The 19,495-nt window shown below is 38.8% G+C and overlaps 1 protein-coding gene and 1 pseudogene across 2 annotated transcripts; one reads left to right on the top strand and one right to left on the bottom strand.

The window, feature by feature from the left end:
• The first annotated feature begins 221 nt into the window (after window positions 1-221).
• LOC144644211 (mitochondrial carnitine/acylcarnitine carrier protein pseudogene) lies at window positions 222-6,268 on the top strand (annotated as a pseudogene). Its single transcript, XR_013569068.1, has 2 exons — window positions 222-299; window positions 5,009-6,268. The product of XR_013569068.1 is annotated as a mitochondrial carnitine/acylcarnitine carrier protein pseudogene (transcript).
• A 3,409-nt stretch (window positions 6,269-9,677) lies between these two features.
• On the bottom strand, window positions 9,678-18,334 carry LOC144642327 (uncharacterized). The gene is made up of 13 exons (XM_078501292.1): window positions 17,733-18,334; window positions 16,350-16,459; window positions 15,484-15,590; window positions 15,273-15,331; window positions 14,928-15,160; window positions 14,234-14,527; window positions 13,868-14,082; window positions 13,079-13,208; window positions 12,254-12,330; window positions 11,651-11,764; window positions 10,958-11,087; window positions 10,290-10,366; window positions 9,678-9,806 (listed from the first exon to the last, which is right to left on the bottom strand). Exons 2-13 carry the CDS (start codon window positions 16,408-16,410, stop codon window positions 9,678-9,680), a joined length of 1,626 nt encoding a protein of 541 aa, XP_078357418.1. The 5' UTR covers window positions 16,411-16,459; window positions 17,733-18,334.
• Between the last annotated feature and the right edge of the window lie 1,161 nt (window positions 18,335-19,495).

The following is a 19,495-nucleotide window of genomic DNA, read 5'->3' on the forward strand; positions in this document are numbered from 1 at the left end:
CTGTCAATCAATATTGGAACATTGCGCCGCAACATTGCAAAGTTCCCATCAAAATAATATCCGGTTTGACTGTAAAGGTGTAAAGGAAACAATGCTATTTGTTGATCTTTGTTTAATTGATTCTGCCACCCAACAGTAGGGTTAATGCTGAGCGGCTGGCCGTGTAAACGGAAATCTGGGAACGAGTACACAAATTCCTTCCCAGTGTTCCGCGGTCGTTTGAAACAAAATGGCGGACAAGCTTGTGCTTATGCAATAACAAACACAAATTAATGGAGACAGAAGGAATACTCGCAGAGGTAAGCTTCTTTTATTGTGACAGTTATTATAAAAGTAGGGTGCAAAGCTATTGTTTTGTATGATTCGAATTATGCGACTTCCATAAAAGATGAATACTCGGCAGGGTACGTGTATATTATGTTCGATAGACACTGAACTCGAATATAACGAACACAAACCATGTGACTCCAGCTATTTGACTAGAAAAGACATTAACTGAGTGTTGTCACTCTTGGCATTACGTAACCACCGCGATCGCTACAAATTTGAACTTAACTTCATTTTATATTCCTGAAGGTCAGGCTACAGGTCAGGCGCTCTGTTTGTTTTATGCACCTATCAATGTTAAGCTGCTGGGGGGGAGGCCGGGCATAGGCCGGGCATTTGAACTTAGCTGAGACTTTCTGATCAAATGCCCAACCCCAGGGCATGTGTGGATGTTCAAAAGAGTCACTTAACTTCAATAAAATGCTGTAAGAAAGTCCATTAAACAGCCATTCTAAGTAAACGGGTGCAAATGGGGATTCGAAATGTTGAAAAATCACTCTCACCGAAACGCGTCCAAATATAATCCTGCTTATAGAGCATGATCTGTAGTGCACTTGTCCAGTTTGGGCCTTCGATATCTTTATTCAATAAAAAGTTATGAGGTTGGGCATTAACCACACTATTGTCTAAAATGCTGCTTTATTTTGAAGGGAAGAGCCTGTCTATTTACTTTAAAGCAATCCTTTATTATGCCCTATGTGACTTATTCTCATATTTTCGTAAATAAATGAAACATTTAAAGAAACCTAACTTAGTAACCATTGCTTGCCATGAAAAAAATCCAGAAAAATTGCACAATTCTATCGAAGAAGATTGTCTAAATCTTTTTACTAGAAAAATAAATTCCTTAATATTCTTTTAAAACGATTAAAACCTACTTGTTTCCTTTCATAACTACTTTATGTACACAAGTGAGTAATCAAGATTTGATGCGCAATTCACTATCTACTAAATTCTTATAAAAACAGTTAAAATTTCCTTGGAAACAAGGTAACGTAAATTACTTAAGAGTGGTAACGTAAATTACTCTTTGTTAATTCTTTAACGGATGATCGCATAAAATGATCAAAAACCGCAAATGACACGACGCGTAAGCTAAATCTTTATCATTAAACAAAAAATTGACAATAAAACTATATTAACTTTGTCTGTCGTTTTGATATTCCTGATGAACGGTAACGTAAATTACAACTTTCTCAACTTTTAGAAGAGTCAACTAAACTTTGCTGATAGATTGACAAATGGACAAAATGTAGTTGCATGTGTCATTGTAAGATTATTTGCTGAGTCCAGTTTAGCAGGAAAGTTTACCTCTCTAAAAGTTACAAAGCCAATTTCGTGACAGATAATTTACGTTACCAACGCTGTAATTTACGTTACCTTTCAAAAGCACGTGCTCCTGCATAGATCTCTTACCGGTTTCAAATGACGATAAGGTCAAACGAAAGCGTATCTGTTCTGAGTTTCGACTAGGTATTATATGACCTATTGCTCAAAAAGGCCCACCTTGGTTGTCAAGGAAGCACAGATGTCCTTCAACAGAGTCTCGCATTTGAACTCGACTGTTTTGCAGCAACTCAAAAAGAAAAAAATCTGCTAAATGCCTTTTTTTATTGTTGTTGACTGATTAAACATTTAATACGATGACAGATGTTTGATATTTGCTTTCATGGCTGCCTTTATTATCGAGTTGAAAATTAACGCCTCGGCCTTACGTAATTTACGTTACGGTAACGTAAATTATATTGATTACGTCTCGATGTTATTTTGCGAAGACGATCAACAGTTCCAAAGCGATCTCTTATTGTCAATAAACAGTGCACAGACACCCTTCGATAGAATGCCGTTTATAGACTACTGTGACTCTCTACACAGAGTGGCCCAAGTAAAGTCACTGGTAACGTAAATTATGTTTGAAAGTGTGAACGGCCATCTTGCTTTCCGCCGGGCAAATTTCTAGCCGCTATTGTCATTTCTTGGTTTTAATTTGAAGTTTATTTGGAAGTTCCAATGTCTAGCACCTAGAAAATGCATTACTTTCATTGTTATAGAACAAACGCAAAATATTACTTGTTGCCTGTGTTTCTGGTAACGTAAATTACTTTAAACTGTGCGACAGGTGTAATTTTGTACTACACTGAAAAAATTTTCATCCAAGTACCTCACCAGGGGTTTAGTAATTTAGACATTAATGTTTACTTTAATGAAAAAATAGCTAATAGAAAGAAATATGGTGAAATACAGTGAAATTTGAATGTTTCAATTCCTTTTTTAAGCCATGCGACACCTGATTTTACACAAGTCTTGCTTATAATATAATCAGCCAGAAAAAAATAACGAATACCATTGGCAAACAGAAGTTTTTGTACTATTTCCAAGATATGAAAGTTCAAAAAGATTACATCAAAAGACACGTTTCTCTTAAATCAGCTCAAAGATATATATTTTATTACATGCGACACTGATTGCACCCGTTTATTTAGAATGGCTGTAAAACGGTCAAAAGACCCCACCATGGGCAAACAATTGCTGTCAAATCCCCCGCCTAATCCCGGCCTCCCCCCCCCCAGCGGCTTAACATTGATAGGTGCATTAAAGTGAAGTTGATTTGGCAACGTTTTGATTTTTGTTTAGAATAGTTGCCCCTTGGTGTCCCAGCCAACAAGGGAATCACCATTGTATTTCCTTTGTTTAGGAGCACTAGGCAACTAGTAGTAACTGTTTTCCCTGCTAGTAGAGGTCTCTTGGCTTTTATTTGCATTTGCTGAGCTGATGGGATGACGGCAGGGGTATTTTGCAGAATGCAGAAAGCAAATTGACAGTCAGCGGTTTGCTTGCAGTTAGCTTTCACTCTGGTTTGCTTTGCGGTTAGTATAGCTTTTATTTGTTGCTTAGGGCATTAAACTATCGCAGGGGTATTTTGCAGAATGCAGAAAGCAAATTGACAGTCAGCGGTTTGCTTGCAGTTAGCTTTCACTCTGGTTTGCTTTGCGGTTAGTATAGCTTTTATTTGTTGCTTAGGGCATTAAACTATCGCAGGGGTATTTTGCAGAATGCAGAAAGCAAATTGACAGTCAGCGGTTTGCTTGCAGTTAGCTTTCACTCTGGTTTGCTTTGCGGTTAGTATAGCTTTTATTTGTTGTTTAGGGCATTAAACTATCGCAGGGGTATTTTGCAGAATGCAGAAAGCAAATTGACAGTCAGCGGTTTGCTTGCAGTTAGCTTTCACTCTGGTTTGCTTTGCGGTTAGTATAGCTTTTATTTGTTGCTTAGGGCATTAAACTATCGCCATTCCGTCACCATCATTCTGCTTTCTGCATTCAGCGTTCTGCAAAATACCCCTGCTGGCGGAACGAGAGAAAGTCTTGGACAGCTCTTTTCAAAGCACACAGGGACGGCAGAGCCGGGGGGCTGGGGGGGCTTTAGCCCCCCCCCCCCACTTTTTCCGAAAAAATAAAGACTTACTAAGGGAAGCGTCACTTAAGCCCCCCACCCCACTTTAAGTCACTAGTCAGCCCCCCCCCCCCCCCCCCACCTGAAAATATGTTCCGCCATCCCTGGCACATGCTCCTTGCATTGTTTGCTGACTGCAACTTGAGCTCATTGTGTGCTGTGAATTTCTTTACATTAATTCTGCTGTTATTTATTGAGCCCACAAAGGTAAGAACATCACACAACGGTTTGGCCGCTAAGTTACCATGGCACATGCTCAATATAGCCATTTTCAACCCAAGGTAGAGGTCTCTTTTCCCCTGTTCTGTCAGCTCAGCAAATACAAAGGGAAAGAGGCCTCTGCTAGCAGGGAACGACTAGTGGGCCTTTTGTTTAGGATCTTGTAAAAATTATGGTAAACAATAACCTGCAGAAACTTAGAGTCAGACCTGAACAATTATGATATGGTATTTCTCAGAAGGAATTCAGTAAATTGGAAGTGAAGTGCTGCCAGATGGAAATAATAATTAGCATTTTGCTTCCCCTTTTTTGACTGTTAATCTACAGAATTTCAAAGCAGTTATATGCAAGTGCAAGTGAAGCCAATGTAATGTAATCTGACATGACTGAATTATCAAAGAACTATAATCTTTATGTGTGTTATTCTAATTGAGTCACGTGAATTTAAATTTTTGAAGTTTGTATTTGTGTTTGGTGCAATAAGTCTAACGTTCAGAAGGTGGCTGGCCTGTAAAGATATTAAACAAGGAAGGGTTTGAACAAGTGATTAAAAAATGGAACAGATTTGATTGCCAAATGTCCGTAATAATTGAAAATTAAGTTTTATTTGCCAGTGAAGTGACAAATTTCCCTTGAGCAAATAGATATATAGCTGAAAATTATCATATAGCCCCTTATGGGAAAGCATTAGACTTGTCATGCCTTGTTCTTTGGTCTTGTCATGTGCATCTGAATTGTTGGTTTGCTGTGTTAAAAAAGTGTAAATACAGTGCAAAAAACATTCAGGGAGCGTATATATTTCAACCAGGATTTCAAGCATAGCAGGGGCATTGTACCCCCAGGCCTGCCACTGATTTAGAGTGACCATAATGCATCCCATTCTCCCAGTCTTGTGGGTTGATGGCGTTTTGCGCCTTTTGCATATTGCACCTTTAGAGAGTAAGAGGGATTTATTTGCACTCAGAAATTAACCTTGTTTATGCTTCATTCAATTTAAATTTATTTTCAGGTGGGAGATAGCCATTGCAACAGAAGTTGATTATAATCAAAGGGCCATCTTACCAGGTGGAGAAAAGATTCACTTGCCTATTCCAATCTTGATAGTATTTCATCTGTTTGATAATTTGCACTTGTGTTCGATTTAGTCAAAATGGAAGATACAAGCATCAAGGAACATGCAGTTATCCATTCACCAATCAGCTACTCAATAGCAGGGACAGTAGGAGGTCTGATATCGGTGACTGTGGGACACCCACTAGACACCATCAAGGTTCGTCTTCAGACAGCAGAAATTCTCTCCCAGCAGACAAAATTTCGTGGCACACTCGACTGTATTATGCAGACTGTGCGGAAAGAAGGAGCATCAGCTTTGTTCAAGGGCCTGACTCCGCACTTGCTTATGTCTGTGCCATGCTCAAGTTTGTTATTTTGGGGCTATGGATTGGGATTAAAGCTTCAAAGTAAAGACCAAAACTTTGATAAACTCAGTTCAATGGACTTTTTCAGAGCTGGCTTATTTTCTGGTTCATGTGTAGCTGCCGTATTCGTACCCTTTTACCATATCAAATGCAAGCTTCAGGTGCAGCAAGTATCCAGTGTGAACGTAAAATACATGGGGCCGTTCACACTTGCTCTTCACATTCTCAAAACAAGGGGTGTACAAGGATTATATAAAGGTCTCTCCGCAAATCTCTTAACTGTACCAGCGACAGGGTGCTATTTTGTGACGTATGAGTACCTGGTAAGAGCCCTTGTTCCAGCTGGCTCTTCACGCGATGATGTAGGTTCCCTGGAGGTTCTCTTTGCCGGGGGCATTGCTGGGACAGTATGGTGGTTAGTGGGCCTTCCTGCTGACGTGTTGACGAGCCGTATTTGGACCGCTCCAGAAGGGAAATATCCTCGGGGAGTGAGAGATGCGTTGCGGGAATTACTTCGTAATGAAGGCGCCTTCGCATTATATAAAGGGTTCGTTCCAGTGTTGTTAAGGGCTGCTCCTGAGAGTGCTGCACTTTTCTGGGGATACGAGTTGACCTTGAAAGCCATTAATTGGATGTCAAGGATTTTCTCGCCTTCATATGAGTGATGACATCGCTGGAATGGTTTAATCTCAGACTGACTGACCGTATACGTTGTAAAACTAAATTAAAATATGTTGTCACAAAATTAATTACAATTGGAACTGTAAGAAAAGAAAAAATGTTAAGTATTACAAGCGCGGGAAGGGTCACGTCAGCCCGTCGACTACTGCTTTTTTACATTAACTTTATAGCAACACTAGCCTGCGTGGCCGGCGTCTGAAGGGGAGGGAGAAAGGAAGTTCGAGCGCGAAGCGCGATCGTTTGGGATAGCGGGGGTGGGGGGTAGGGGGAAAGGAGACGGCGTTACCCTTCCCAATCCCAAACGATCGCGCTTCGCGCTCGAACTTCCCTTCTCCCTCCCCTTCGAACGCCGGCCACGCAGGCTATAGCAACACGAACAGTTTCAATTTCATGTTAGTTTTATTGCTTACAACTTAAAATGTTTTGGTCAGCCTTTAATCGTTATTTATATTTTTCCTGTACTGATTCGATGCAAGTGTGTGTTTATGTAAAAGTTGGTTCTTTAGTAATAAAAAGAACAACAGGCTAGGAACTAGGTGAATATATTACAAAATGATTTTATTGTCATGAGTCTGCTACTATGTCTAGGCAAATGTGAAATAACAACCGTACTAATTTGCTGAAGAAATGACATCGAATGTACAAAGCATTAATGGACGTGTTTAAATATTTTAATTCTTAAGTAGACCAAAAAAAAAACGCTACCGTCGCTACGGATACAGTCTCGGTCAACTTCAAACGACCCCTTGGCATTCGCGCCTTCACAAACGCAAGACTAACATGGTGGATTGTTCTAAAAGACAGCAAAAATTAGACTTTGACCGTGTAGAGCTTGAGGTCATCAACACCGCTTATTATTCTGACTTCTTAAACTTGTCAGCACAAACAAGCCGGAAAATCGATTTCCCAAACATGCCTCCGTTACTCAACAAACATGCCTCTTTGTTACTCTTGGAAGATCTAGTTGAGATCTGATTAAATGAAACAAAGAAATTCATTCTCTTGCAATATTTCTATTTTGTGCGTAAACTAAAATTAGATTTTGGTCGCTTCTTACGGCTCATGACAACCGACTCTTTCTCTTTGCAATTGCCTGCAGTCAGATTTTTTTCGTTAACAAAGGTATAAAAAGCCTCTAACACATACAAAACCGGGCTTCTGGCCTCTGGAACAAATAATTTGTAAGATACATCCATAACCTATGGATATTGACCGTTTTCTTATACACCGATTCAGCGAAAGCCGGAAGTTGCATGTGAACGAGGCCTAAGGGCCCTCGGCGGCTCAAAATTATAAAGATTTTATTAGCGTGTGGGGCATTTTGAGTTGGTAAAAGCAATCCCTTTACAAATTAGCCACGAATCTTGATTCTTATTAGTTCAAAAGTATAAGAAGAAGAAATTTAAGGTCTTGCAGGCTAGAGAAGAAATTCTTACAGCTTACCGGTAAGATTTTGTTGTCATCTTCTTTGGAATCGAATCTTTTAATATATTTATTCATCAGCATAGCCTGAATGTTTGCCGCTCTCTGGCTACACTCAACAACAACAACAACAACAACAACAACAATAACGCAAAATTTGTATAAAAGGAAAAAAAAAATCATATAATTATCTATGTAAATATGTATAATATGAATTGGATTTTGTTAATCAATAAAAACGAACGTAACTACCTTATGATTCACTGAATGGAACTTTTGAAGAATAAAATTAATTTGGTTTTGAGAGCCCCTTAGGTTTTCAATCCGAATAAAAAGTTGCAGGTATCGACATAGAATCGTAGAGAGTCACGCGTAAACATGTCTCACAAATAGTTTCAGTTATCTAAATTATGTTAGTTTGTTTCGACAGAAAAGATCACGTAAACATGTATCGCAGTTTGTTGTAACATTTCCCAATCATAATAATTAATCAACAATCGAAAAGCGTACAGTCAACCCAGTCAAATACAGGTATGTCAGATTTCTTTCACTGAATTATTTTACGGACCTGACTTCATTTGTGAACTGGATCGAATTTGACCGGCAAGAGAAGATTTTATTGTTTACATGTAAGCTTCCAGGTCAGTATAATTTTACCGGTAATAACAACCGAGTCTGCTATGAATACACTGCTACATTTTGCTACCACTCTAGAATCTGTGTGTTTAATTAAAAAGCATCGATGAGTTTAAACACTAAATAACCTTCCGTGTATACACACAACTCACCCATTGGCGTCGAAAACGACGTTGTGTACTTTATATTATAATTCTTTTGATATGAAAGTTGGCTTTATTTTATTATTAACCTGTATGAATCTGCAACTCAAATACATGTATAATTCAATTTACACTTGAAACAGTTCATGCCAATCACAAATTCTACTGAAAAAATCTAACAAATTCTGTAACAGAATCAGTACTGTCTTTAATGATGTGTGCGTGACGTTTTCGAGAGTTTCGCCATTAATATATTAGAAAGTTTTCATTTAGATCGAAAACCAAAGGGCTTCCTTCCCACAGAAAAACCTACTTCTTAAAAGGTATTCTGGATTTTTAAGTGGTTTCATTTTATTGATCAACAAAATTCAAAATTGATTGTAAACTACCTGAGAGAACGGATGAAATTCAGCCCATGCTGGCGAGGGAATATTGAAGTTGGCAGCAAAATCTTACCGCTAAGCTGTTAGAATTTCGCCTGTCGCCTGGTAGACATTAACATTTCTTCTCTTTATACTTTTGCACTGATAGGGATCAAGATTCGTGGCTAATTTGTAAAGGAAATGCTTTCTTTCGACTCGAAATGCCCCACACGCTAGTAAAATCTTTATAGTTTTTAGCCGCCGAGGGCCCTTAGGCCTCGTTTCCATGCAACTTCCGGCTTACGCTGAATCGGTGTATCCTTTGCTACGATTCCAACTGAATTGCAACTTTTTGCTTGACGCCAAACAGGAACCCCCTACTTAAATACAAATACAGTCAACTCCCACTATAAGGGAAGTGGTCATAACAAGCGTACTCGACGAGGACCCACCTTGTATAGGGAGGGGGGAGCTATGTACGATACCAACTGTCTCGTAAGCCAAATGGACAAAATTTATTTGCCTTAAAATTTGGAGGGGGGGGGGGGGCTATGCACAATACCAACTGTCTCGTAAGCCAAATGGACAAAATTTATTGGCCTTAAAATTTGAGTTGAGACTTTCATATTTGGTGTGCATGAAGCTTGCCTTGCTGGAGAAATGGCACAAGGTTCGAATCTTTTTCTTAGTTTCTACTCCTTATAGAGTAGGGGGTATACAAACACCATTTTTTAAGGTGGGGAAAGGGGGGGGGGGTACATGAAGAGACCACCTGTCTTTTTGCAGAGTGGTGGGTCCTGCCTGAGTGCAATAGTTTTGACTATTTCCCTAACAGACACCTTTCGGCACCTCAATTTCGGGTGTCCGTATTTAAGGACGTCCGTAGTAGCGGGAGGTATTTTCAGTAATTCTTTTCACCCGGGCAACAGCTCCCGCTCGTAATAGCGAGGTGTTCGCAAGACGGAAGTTGACTGTACTTCTTGTTTCTTGAGTTTCCACATTGGTCGAGTTCTTTTCTAACTTGCTCGTCCTCGCGTAAGAAATCTCCTAGCAAATACAGCCACTGATGCTGAGCCCATTATTATCATCCCAACTCCACCCCCTGTGGCAAACTTAGAGGCTCGGGTAGGTTTCTGCGTCACAACCTGAAAAAAAAAAAAAAAGAAAGAAAGCAAACTTTCGCCACATATATCGTTAGTTCAAAAAAGAATTTTTTTAATGAACCTTTCTAAAAATTCTCTTTCAATAATTTTTTTTTAAAAAAAAAGTAACTATGATAATAAAAAAAGTTTCGATTTCTTGGGATCTTTCTTTAAACTGAGCAAACCGTTGGGCATTGAACCGTTGCAAAATGGGATAACATTCCAGGATTGAAGCGATCAACTAGTGAAATACCTCTTACCGTTTTACAGTTCTTTCACAAATCCCTCGCATCTGTACTAGAAGTATAGAAAATCAACTATTTTGTCCTAATAAAACGACAAAGGACGGCCTAACAGAGCGAGGTTAACCTCGAAAAGAGGATATCATGATTCCTTTACCAAAACTTTTCTGCTGAAGCATAATTGTTCCGTTGACCGAAATGTCCTCAACATAAGCACTCCTAGGGAGATGTGCACGGAACTTACTTTGTCGAAGATTGTCTCTAGGTCTGTGGATGGAGCTTGGCTTGGACACGTGATATCAGTGGTAACATCACAAGGAACTGTAAAAAGTTTGAACCCCTTAGTACCTAGCAGTGATTGTGATAAATCTAAGCCATCAGGTCATGATATCCAAGGGCTTGATCAACTCAAGGGAATTCTCGTACTATTATCCTTGCAAATGCAGCCGAATCTTGAAATCTCGACATTGAAATCTCGACACAATTAAAGAGTGTGTCTTAATCTCGAATTTTAAAAACTTGGGTTTCTGAATCGTATCCTTAGCATGGAGAATTTTTTTGCTGGCCGAAATCCTCAAGTTTTGAACTTGTTCTCGCTTTGAGATGCAACCTCATTTATTAAACGTATCAAAGATCTTTTGGAAAATTTAGTAATTCAGGACTAAGAATCCAGCAAAACAATGTCGTAAGAAATTAAATAATGTGGAACTTGAAAAAACCTTGAACTGCGCCATGTTGGGTCGGATTGGCCAAACAATGTTAGATTAGCCCAAAATATGTCCTAAATGGCGTGACTTTATGGATGCCCTATGCTCCTCCTAGAAGCTATGGGGTTGGGTAGTAGTAAGTAGTTTTCATTATTCTCTTTATAAGAAATTGTCTTTTACTTGCTAACTTTCTTTTATATCTTACTTGGTTCATAGTAGCAGTAGTATACTCTGTTGTTATATGGATCTTCTGCTGGTCCGTAAGGTGATATACGACTACGGGCATTAGAATTTCCTTGGTCTTCGTCATCAAACTGAAGATATTCGGAAGTTACCTGAAAAGGCCCAATTTTACATAATCAGAGAAGTTTAATTAATTGAACTTCAGCTGACGGGCATTTGTTCATGTGGCAATTTTCCTTGTAGCTGACCCTTTGACTAAGGGTATAGTGACGAAAATACCGGTGTGAAAAATATTTCTTTTGAAATGATAACTTTGAGACCAGAGAGCGAGCTTCCAGGTAGTTGCCGTACAGCATCTAGCCAGCGACTTTTGAACAGTTCACTCTTTTGGTGTCACCATTGAACTGGAATAAGCTTGAAATGGAAGCCAATGCCGGCAATTTTATTTTGTTGCTGGAATTAGCCTCCACTACAAAATAGTTCCAGTTTCACCGTGGAGATATCAGTTGTTGAAATTCACCATAAATTGCTATCCAGTAGATAGCGTATAGTTTGTTTTGTCAATGCTTATCTGCTGGATAGCGATTTATCCGGTTCATAGCATTAACCATCCTTTGAACACTAGGCCTAGGAGATCAGACACCGGTACCTGTTAGGAGCACTTTTATGGTTCATGCACCTTTTGAGCCCGCAGGAATGAAAATTATCCATTCACCAAGCGTAGGCGTGATCTTAGGTTAACAGCCACTGATGCTGAGCCCATTATTATCATCCCAACTCCACCCCCTGTGGCAAACTTAGAGGCTCGGGTAGGTTTCTGCGTCACAACCTGAAAAAAAAAAAAAAAAGAAAAGAAACTTTCGCTACTACATATACTCGTTAGTTCAAAAAAGATTTTTTTAATGAACCTTTCTAAAAATTCTCTTTCAATAATTTTTTTTTAAAAAAAGTAACTATGATAAAAATAAAAACGTTTCTATTTCTTGGGATCTTTCTTTAAACTGAGCAAACCGTTGGGCATTAAACCGTTGCAAAATGGGATAACATTCCAGGATTGAAGCGATCAACTAGTGAAATACCTCTTACCGTTTTACAGTTCTTTCACAAATCCCTCGCATCTGTACTAGAAGTATAGAAAATCAACTATTTTGTCCTAATAAAACGACAAAGGACGGCCTAACCATTAAAGAGCGAGGTTAGCCTCGAAAAGAGGATATCATGATTCCTTTACCAAAACTTTTCTGCTGAAGCATAATTGTTCCGTTGACCGAAATGTCCTCAACATAAGCACTCCTAGGGAGATGTGCACGGAACTTACTTTGTCGAAGATTGTCTCTAGGTCTGTGGATGGAGTTTGGCTTGGACACGTGATATCAGTGGTAACATCACAAGGAACTGTAAAAAGTTTGAACCCCTTAGTACCTAGCAGTGATTGTGGTAAATCTAAGCCATCAGGTCATGATATCCAAGGGCTTGATCAACTCAGGATCAACCCTAGGAATTCTCGTACTATTATCCTTGCAAATGCAGCCGAATCTTGAAATCTCGACATTGAAATCTCGACACAATTAAGAGTGTGTCTTAATCTCGAATTTTGAAAACTTGTGTTTCTGAGTCTCTTAATCGTATCCTTAGCATGGAGATTTTTTTTGCTGGCCGTAAAGATAGAACCCTCAAGTTTTGAACTTGTTCTCGCTTTGAGATGCAACCTCATTTATTAAACGTATCAAAGATCTTTTGGAAAATTTAGTAATTCAGGACTAAGAATCCAGCAAAACAATGTCGTAAGAAATTTAGTAATGTGGAACTTGAAAACACCTTGAACTGCGCCACGTTGGGTGGGCTAACACAATCTTTTGCCAATCCAGATACCTGAGCGTGACTGTAACCTGACAACCACGCTGGAAGACAGCGTGTTGAACGATCCGTGAGAGTGAGGATGCGTGCTGAGTTCTGTGTGTGATCTAGTGGTTATGGGCCAACGATCTCAATCAGGAATATGTCCTAAATGGCGTGACTTAATATGGATGCCCTATGCTCCTCCTAGAAGCTATGGGGTTGGGTAGTAGTAAGTAGTTTTCATTATTCTCTTTATAAGAAAAATTGATCTTTCGCTACTTGCTAACTTTCTTTTATATCTTACTTGGTTCATAGTAGCAGTAGTATACTCTGTTGTTATATGGATCTTCTGCTGGTCCGTAAGGTGATATACGACTACGGGCATTAGAATTTCCTTGGTCTTCGTCATCAAACTGAAGATATTCGGAAGTTACCTGAAAAGGGCCAATTTTACATAATCAGAGAAGTTTAATTAATTGAACTTCAGCTGTCGGGCATTTGTTCATGTGGCAATTTTTCTTGTAGCTGACCCTTTGACTAAGGGTATAGTGACGAAAATACCGGTGTGAAAAATATTTCTTTTGAAATGATAGCTTTGAGACTAGCGCAGAGCGAGCTTCCAGGTCGATTGGAGTACAGCATCTAGCCAGCGTCTTTTGAACAGTTCACGATCTTTTGGTGTCACCATTGAACTGGAATAAGCTTGAAATGGAGGCCAATGCCGGCAATTTTATTTTGTTGCTGGAATTAGCCTCCACTACAAAATAGTTCCAGTTTCACCGTGGAGATATTAGTTGTTGAAATTCACCATAAATTGCTATCCAGTAGATAGCGTATATTTTTTTTTGTCTATGCTTATCTGCTGGATAGCGATTTATCCGTTTCTTATCTTAAACCTTCTTTTAAAAATACGGCAGGAGATCAGACACCGGTACTTTTTAGGAGCATTTTTATGGTTCATGCACCTTTTGAGCCCGCAGGAATGAAAATTATCTATTCACCAAGCGTAGGCGTGATCTTAGGTATGAGCTATCACTGAAGATGCAGTTTATCCCTTGGTTTTGATAGCAATGATAAGAGAAACAAAACCTGCCTTATGGTATTGTACTTGTTGACATCTACGTGAGCCGTAAGCAATTAAGTAAAATGGAGATCCATACGGCAAGGAAATGGCAACGGACTTTTTGCCTGACGTGCTACAGCAAAAATAAATAACCGTATTTTCCCCGTATATCCCTTCCGGAAGCTCTCCTCCAAGGGAACTTGGAAAGTCGATCTTTGTGTTTTCGTCGTCCCATCGTATCCAACCTAAAACCGCGAAACATAAAAATATATTAAAGCTCTATATAATGATAACGATGCTCTTAAGTTTAACAGTGAAAATGAATGGATTCGGTTGCGTATGATTTCAGGTTACCTTGTCCACTACTAGGACTCCCTGGCAATAGCAATGTCATACCTTCTTGTAAACCAGTTGGGCAAGTTTTTCCTTTCCTATAAATGCAGTATTTTCCACGCGGCCAAGGAATTTTTTCTCCGGGAGTGTCCATGTGTATGCAGAATTCTTGTCGTACTCCATGTGGGCTCACTTCCCCTGAAAGATGACTCCCATTTGATTTCAAGTTTGTGTTTTCAAGGTTTTCTGAGTCTTGGTACCTGAAGCCTTCACGCCATTGCTTACTGGGACACCCTGATCTTGGTTTAGGGAGACCGTAACTTCCTGAGGGCCAAGTGTTTCGATTTACAGGTATAGCTATTAAAGATGAAAAAGAAAATGGATGCTTAGCTTGAGTTCGCGATGTTTAAGAGAGTTTTGGCTATCAGAGTGGTTTTCTAGTGACTGCTGGAAATTGAACCTGAACCAAGGTAATCCATGATCAATCAAGCATTAGGGCAAACAATGTTATGAACCTATCAGAAGCATCATGATTAAAACTCATGCAACTGGTTCAAGCGCAGGACAGTATTCGGGCATTAGCCAAGTCAGCGGGATTGGTGTTCGTTTTGCCCCTGATTTGTTTTGGAAAAAAGTCCAGTTTGCCTCAATTGGACTGGGTGTGTTTTGTGATTCAGATTATAGATCTCAAAAAAAACACCCAACACCTGATAGTTAGTAAAGGAGAAGAAGAAAACAACAAAACAAAGCAACAAACCGTTAACAAGGTGCTGATGCGTTCTATGTTCATGTTTTAGCCAAGTCATATTTTTCAGCCCTTGTATAAATAGAGATCCTTCCTGGACTGGTATGCCATCTAGAGCACCATCCTGTACCATGCTGAAGAGATTGTAAACACTGTTTCTAACTCTTGAGTGGTTGTTAAACGACAGATCAAAATCCGCTGCAAGGTTTCCTTGCCTCGTGGACTTTTTAGTCGCCTCGTGTTCTCTATAAATTTGAGAAAAAAAGCTGGTTTAGTCAGTTATTCAGATTATTAGGTGCTGGTAATCATAATTAAGATGGTAGCTCATAAGTCATAATGTAAAGGCAAACACCTTACCTTAACTGCGTCACCTTGACATTTTCAAAATTAGAATCATTCTTGAAGGCTTCTCGTATCTATTTAAAGAATAAGAATGGTGTTTTAATAGTTTGTCGTGAGCTCCTTTCTATATACCATATCTTCATTTACCAAAGATAACTTGTTGGAAAACTTTCAAGTTTACGTCTTAAAAATAAAAAGAGAAAGACGTTGGCTATCTGCAACATACCGAATGTTCTATGTTTTTAACCATCACATGATACTGGGAGCTTCCAGGCATCACTCGAAAGTCTGCCCATTTCTGTTTAAATGTTACAGAACCCGGGTACATTTTACCTACATCAAAAAGTAAAACATAAAACAGGACAATCAGTTAACAAGTTAAAATATGTGAGCTGTTTTGACTGACGAGTAATATCTAATTCTAAAGCTTATTCTAAATGTTTTCTGTTTGTTTTCTTTAATATTTTGGGCCAAATTTTTCCAAGATCTATGCTTTACGCGCCGGAATAACCATGTGACATAAGAATTAACGAAGTTGTTATAGCGAAACTGTGCACGCTATGGAGACCATTAAAAATCAATATGCGCTTCGTTCAGTTTAAAATGGCTGGGTATAGCCCTTTTTGATTAACTAGCCAACGTCTCTAGTTAGGCCTGGTTCACACTAGCGATATAACGACATAACGGCAAGATCACGCAAAAAAATACCTCACATTGATGTTTTATGTCACCAGTATGAACAACATAACATAACGACATAACAGGAACATAATGACATAAGCATAACGACAAAAGGAAAGAACTGATCTTTTCTTTATGTTGTTATGTCCATGTCGTTATGTCGCAAGTGTCAACCAGGCCTTATACCAACTAACGCACCCGACAAGCGGATGGAGAATAATCTACTAAACGAGTAATAAAACAAATCTAATTTGACGTTCGACTACTGTCCAAGCCCTTGATATTTAAAGTGGAACTCCAAACAAGGAGACAAGTGATTTAAATTACAGGAAACCGCTTCATTATATACGAATTATTTATTTAGTTTCGTTGCATGATATATATTTTGTTGTGACAGAGCTAGTTTCATACCTTCAAGAAAGTAGAAGTTGCTGTATACTAACAGGGCGCAGATCATAAAATAAATACTCATGTCCCTCAGAGAGGCGCATCATGGCGCCGGAAAGTCCACAAGGAACAAACTGAAAAACAAATTTAAGTTGGATCAGAAGGGCTGATCAACCGTTGCGTAATATTGTCAAAGTCTATCAACTTTTCATTCATTTGAGATGTATAACATGAAAGACCCATTTGCTTTGGACAAAAAGTAAAATATAGGTTGGTTGGAATAAAAGTATTTAGCTCCGTGTGTGGGACGACGAGGAGTGGTGTGAACAGTTTAAAATTTCACGCGCCCTCAAATTTCACATGTAAAATTGCCATGGCGACAACTTGCGCTAACGCGCGTACTTGATCATGATTATACCTTTTTAAATGGAGAACTGGATCTTGTAATCATTTGATGGTCACACATACTTAGATGCATCAGGGTATCAAGTTAATCAAATGGATTTATGTACAGACTATGAAGAGATAAATGGAATAACGCGCAAAATGTCGCGAAATATTCAAGCACTTCAAAAGTTTACTAGCGCAGTCGTGCCTTGTATTGAAAATGTTAAAAAAAGTGTAAATGTTGTTTATAGTGGTCATGCACTTAGCTTCATATCTCTTCGAGATAGCTAGTTTACAGGCATGCCACTGAAAAAGAGGAAACAAATATCTTAAATGAACACAACATACGGTAGTTAAAAATTCCAACTAGCAGGAGGCAGACAAGTTAAGTTGGCTTTGAACTCGGGATGACCGAGAACAAATCCAGCTAGTGGCAGGGTGGAGGGTTTGAACACGGGACACCTCCGGATTACAACACCAGCGCCCTAAACCACTCGGCCACGCTGCCTCCTACAAATTGCTATTCACACTTCTTTTATTTTCGAATTGCTTAGAAGGAACTAAATTTGATTTTGCAACTCCAATAGATATGCCGTCGCGATCGTGACGTCACATAATCTATACTTCTCGAAGTATTGCAGAACTGACATGTTTTTGCGATAATTAAGCTTCTCATTTCAAATTTCAAAGCAGCGACGATTTCTGTTTTGGAAGTTTATTTTCACCTGAATAAGACCAGGGAACCGTGAACTGACTAGTTCATCTAAACACCACATATTTTCATGGACGAATTCACAGTAAGCTGAGCAAAGAAAAATATGTGAATTTGTTGTAACCTTAAACCAGCTTCACGTTCTGGCCCATTCAAATAAAGAGAAAGGACGCAAGAAAATATGCCTTGAAATTGCGAACCCTGACACCAAACATAGGCACCAACGTGACAGAAGCGATGAATTCTAGAACCAGATAGAATCTTAGCACCTTCAACGGCGGTAAACTTTTCATATCGCCTTGACTTACCTTTTAACAGAAGTTTGCCAAGTTACTAACAATCAGTATTTAAATCCCAGGACTATTGCTCTATATTCATCAAACAGTCATCAAAGTAGGAAAATTCCAAGAGGTCTAAAAATAGGTAATATTCTTAGTACAGGAACTGACTGAAACGAGAGCGACATATAACAATATTGTTAATTATAAACGAACGAGATCGCTATGGGCATTGCATGGCTCAACACTTCTGCGGTGCTGTTTTCATAAAACCAAGCAGGTCTTTAAACAGCGGCAAACAAAAAATGTCAACATTAAATTATTGTAAACTCGGGGGCTTTCCTACCAGACATTGTTTAAAGAAATAGAGGTTCTTGCTTGAAATTAATCAAGTTTTATTTTTTTGAGTGTAGTAATTTGGCAATAAATGTTTCGCTTCTGGTGTAAGGAGCAAAGTTCGAGCAAATGAAAAGAACAAGCAATGTTGATTTAATCGCACTATCGCGCACCTTACAGGCTTGCAGATCAAGCGTGGCGTTTCCACTTCATTAAAGCAAAACAAGGACGCGTCGGCCTGAAGAGAAATATTTCTGAAAATATGTCTGAGTATTTTTTATTTGTGGCTTACAATACCGGAAAAATGTTCTGTTAGTGTCTCACATGGGAAAACGAACTCGAGACACAATGAGAAACTCCAACAAACTGCATCGTTATAAGCCGCTGGTATTTTCAAGGCTCTCGTTGTCTCACTGGTGTAACAGATACTTTTTTTGCTAACTGGGCTGGCTAGCTCGTTCCATTGTTTGTAATTTCGGAAACCAAAGAATGATTGCAAAATCAAGGGAAAGAAATTCGAAATACAGCATAAAGTAAAATGTAGACTGCGAAACAGTTGTATTTTTTGCGAACGCGCTCGGTCTTCGAACGAGAGGTCTGGAGTTTCAATGTTTTTAGGGAAAAAACTATTGTTATGCAGTCTAAGTAAAATGGTAAATAATAAGATTAAAATAAGAACAATTATTAAACTTGTAAAATAAGATTTTACAAGTTTAATAAGTGTTCACTATCTCCAGATTATCTCAGCACTGCCAGCACTATCTTTTGGGGAAACTACGTAGAGGAAATTGTTTTGTGTAGCCGGGAGAGAAGTTGTCTCCGATAGCCAAGATTCTTGAGAGATTTGTCAACGAATTGGAAACGTTTTCTCTAAAGACAGCATTTAAATTCTCGCCGGTTACTTTAAATAGTGTTGTCTATAATTATCGTGTTGAGAATTTGGTTCTCAATCAAAACAAACCCTTAACTGTCACCGGGAATTAAGTGCTTAATACGAGAGCAGAACACACCCTTAACATTCAGCAAGTCCCACCCACCACAAGCATTCACGTATTGAACATGTCCATTATTTGAATCAGTGTTTCATAATCATGTAACAAAAATTAGTCTCAATCTTCATATAGATGCTGTTGGAAAACAAATATGACATATAAGATGTTTTGAAAGGTCTGGAAGTAATTAATGAAATCAAATACAAAAGGGGGGACATCTAACGCTTTCGGAACAAAGGAAAGGTTACTCGTGTGAGCTTAGTTACAAGTAAGCTCGCACGAACGAAAGGGTAACCAAGAAAAAGTGCTAGCCGTAAGGATGAATGTATGGGCAAAAAAATTGTCTTGATGTCAAGTTATTTACTAAAATATTAGTAATCACGCAGGTAGTTCACGCAAATTAACCAAATAAACCAATTTAATTCAGTGTTTTTCGTCGTCCTTGTGTGTGTGTGTTTTGACTAG

Source organism: Oculina patagonica, chromosome 2 (assembly GCF_052425735.1).
Source record: "Oculina patagonica isolate OP01 chromosome 2, crgOcupat, whole genome shotgun sequence".
In the NCBI taxonomy this organism is placed as follows: Eukaryota; Metazoa; Cnidaria; class Anthozoa; order Scleractinia; family Oculinidae; genus Oculina; species Oculina patagonica.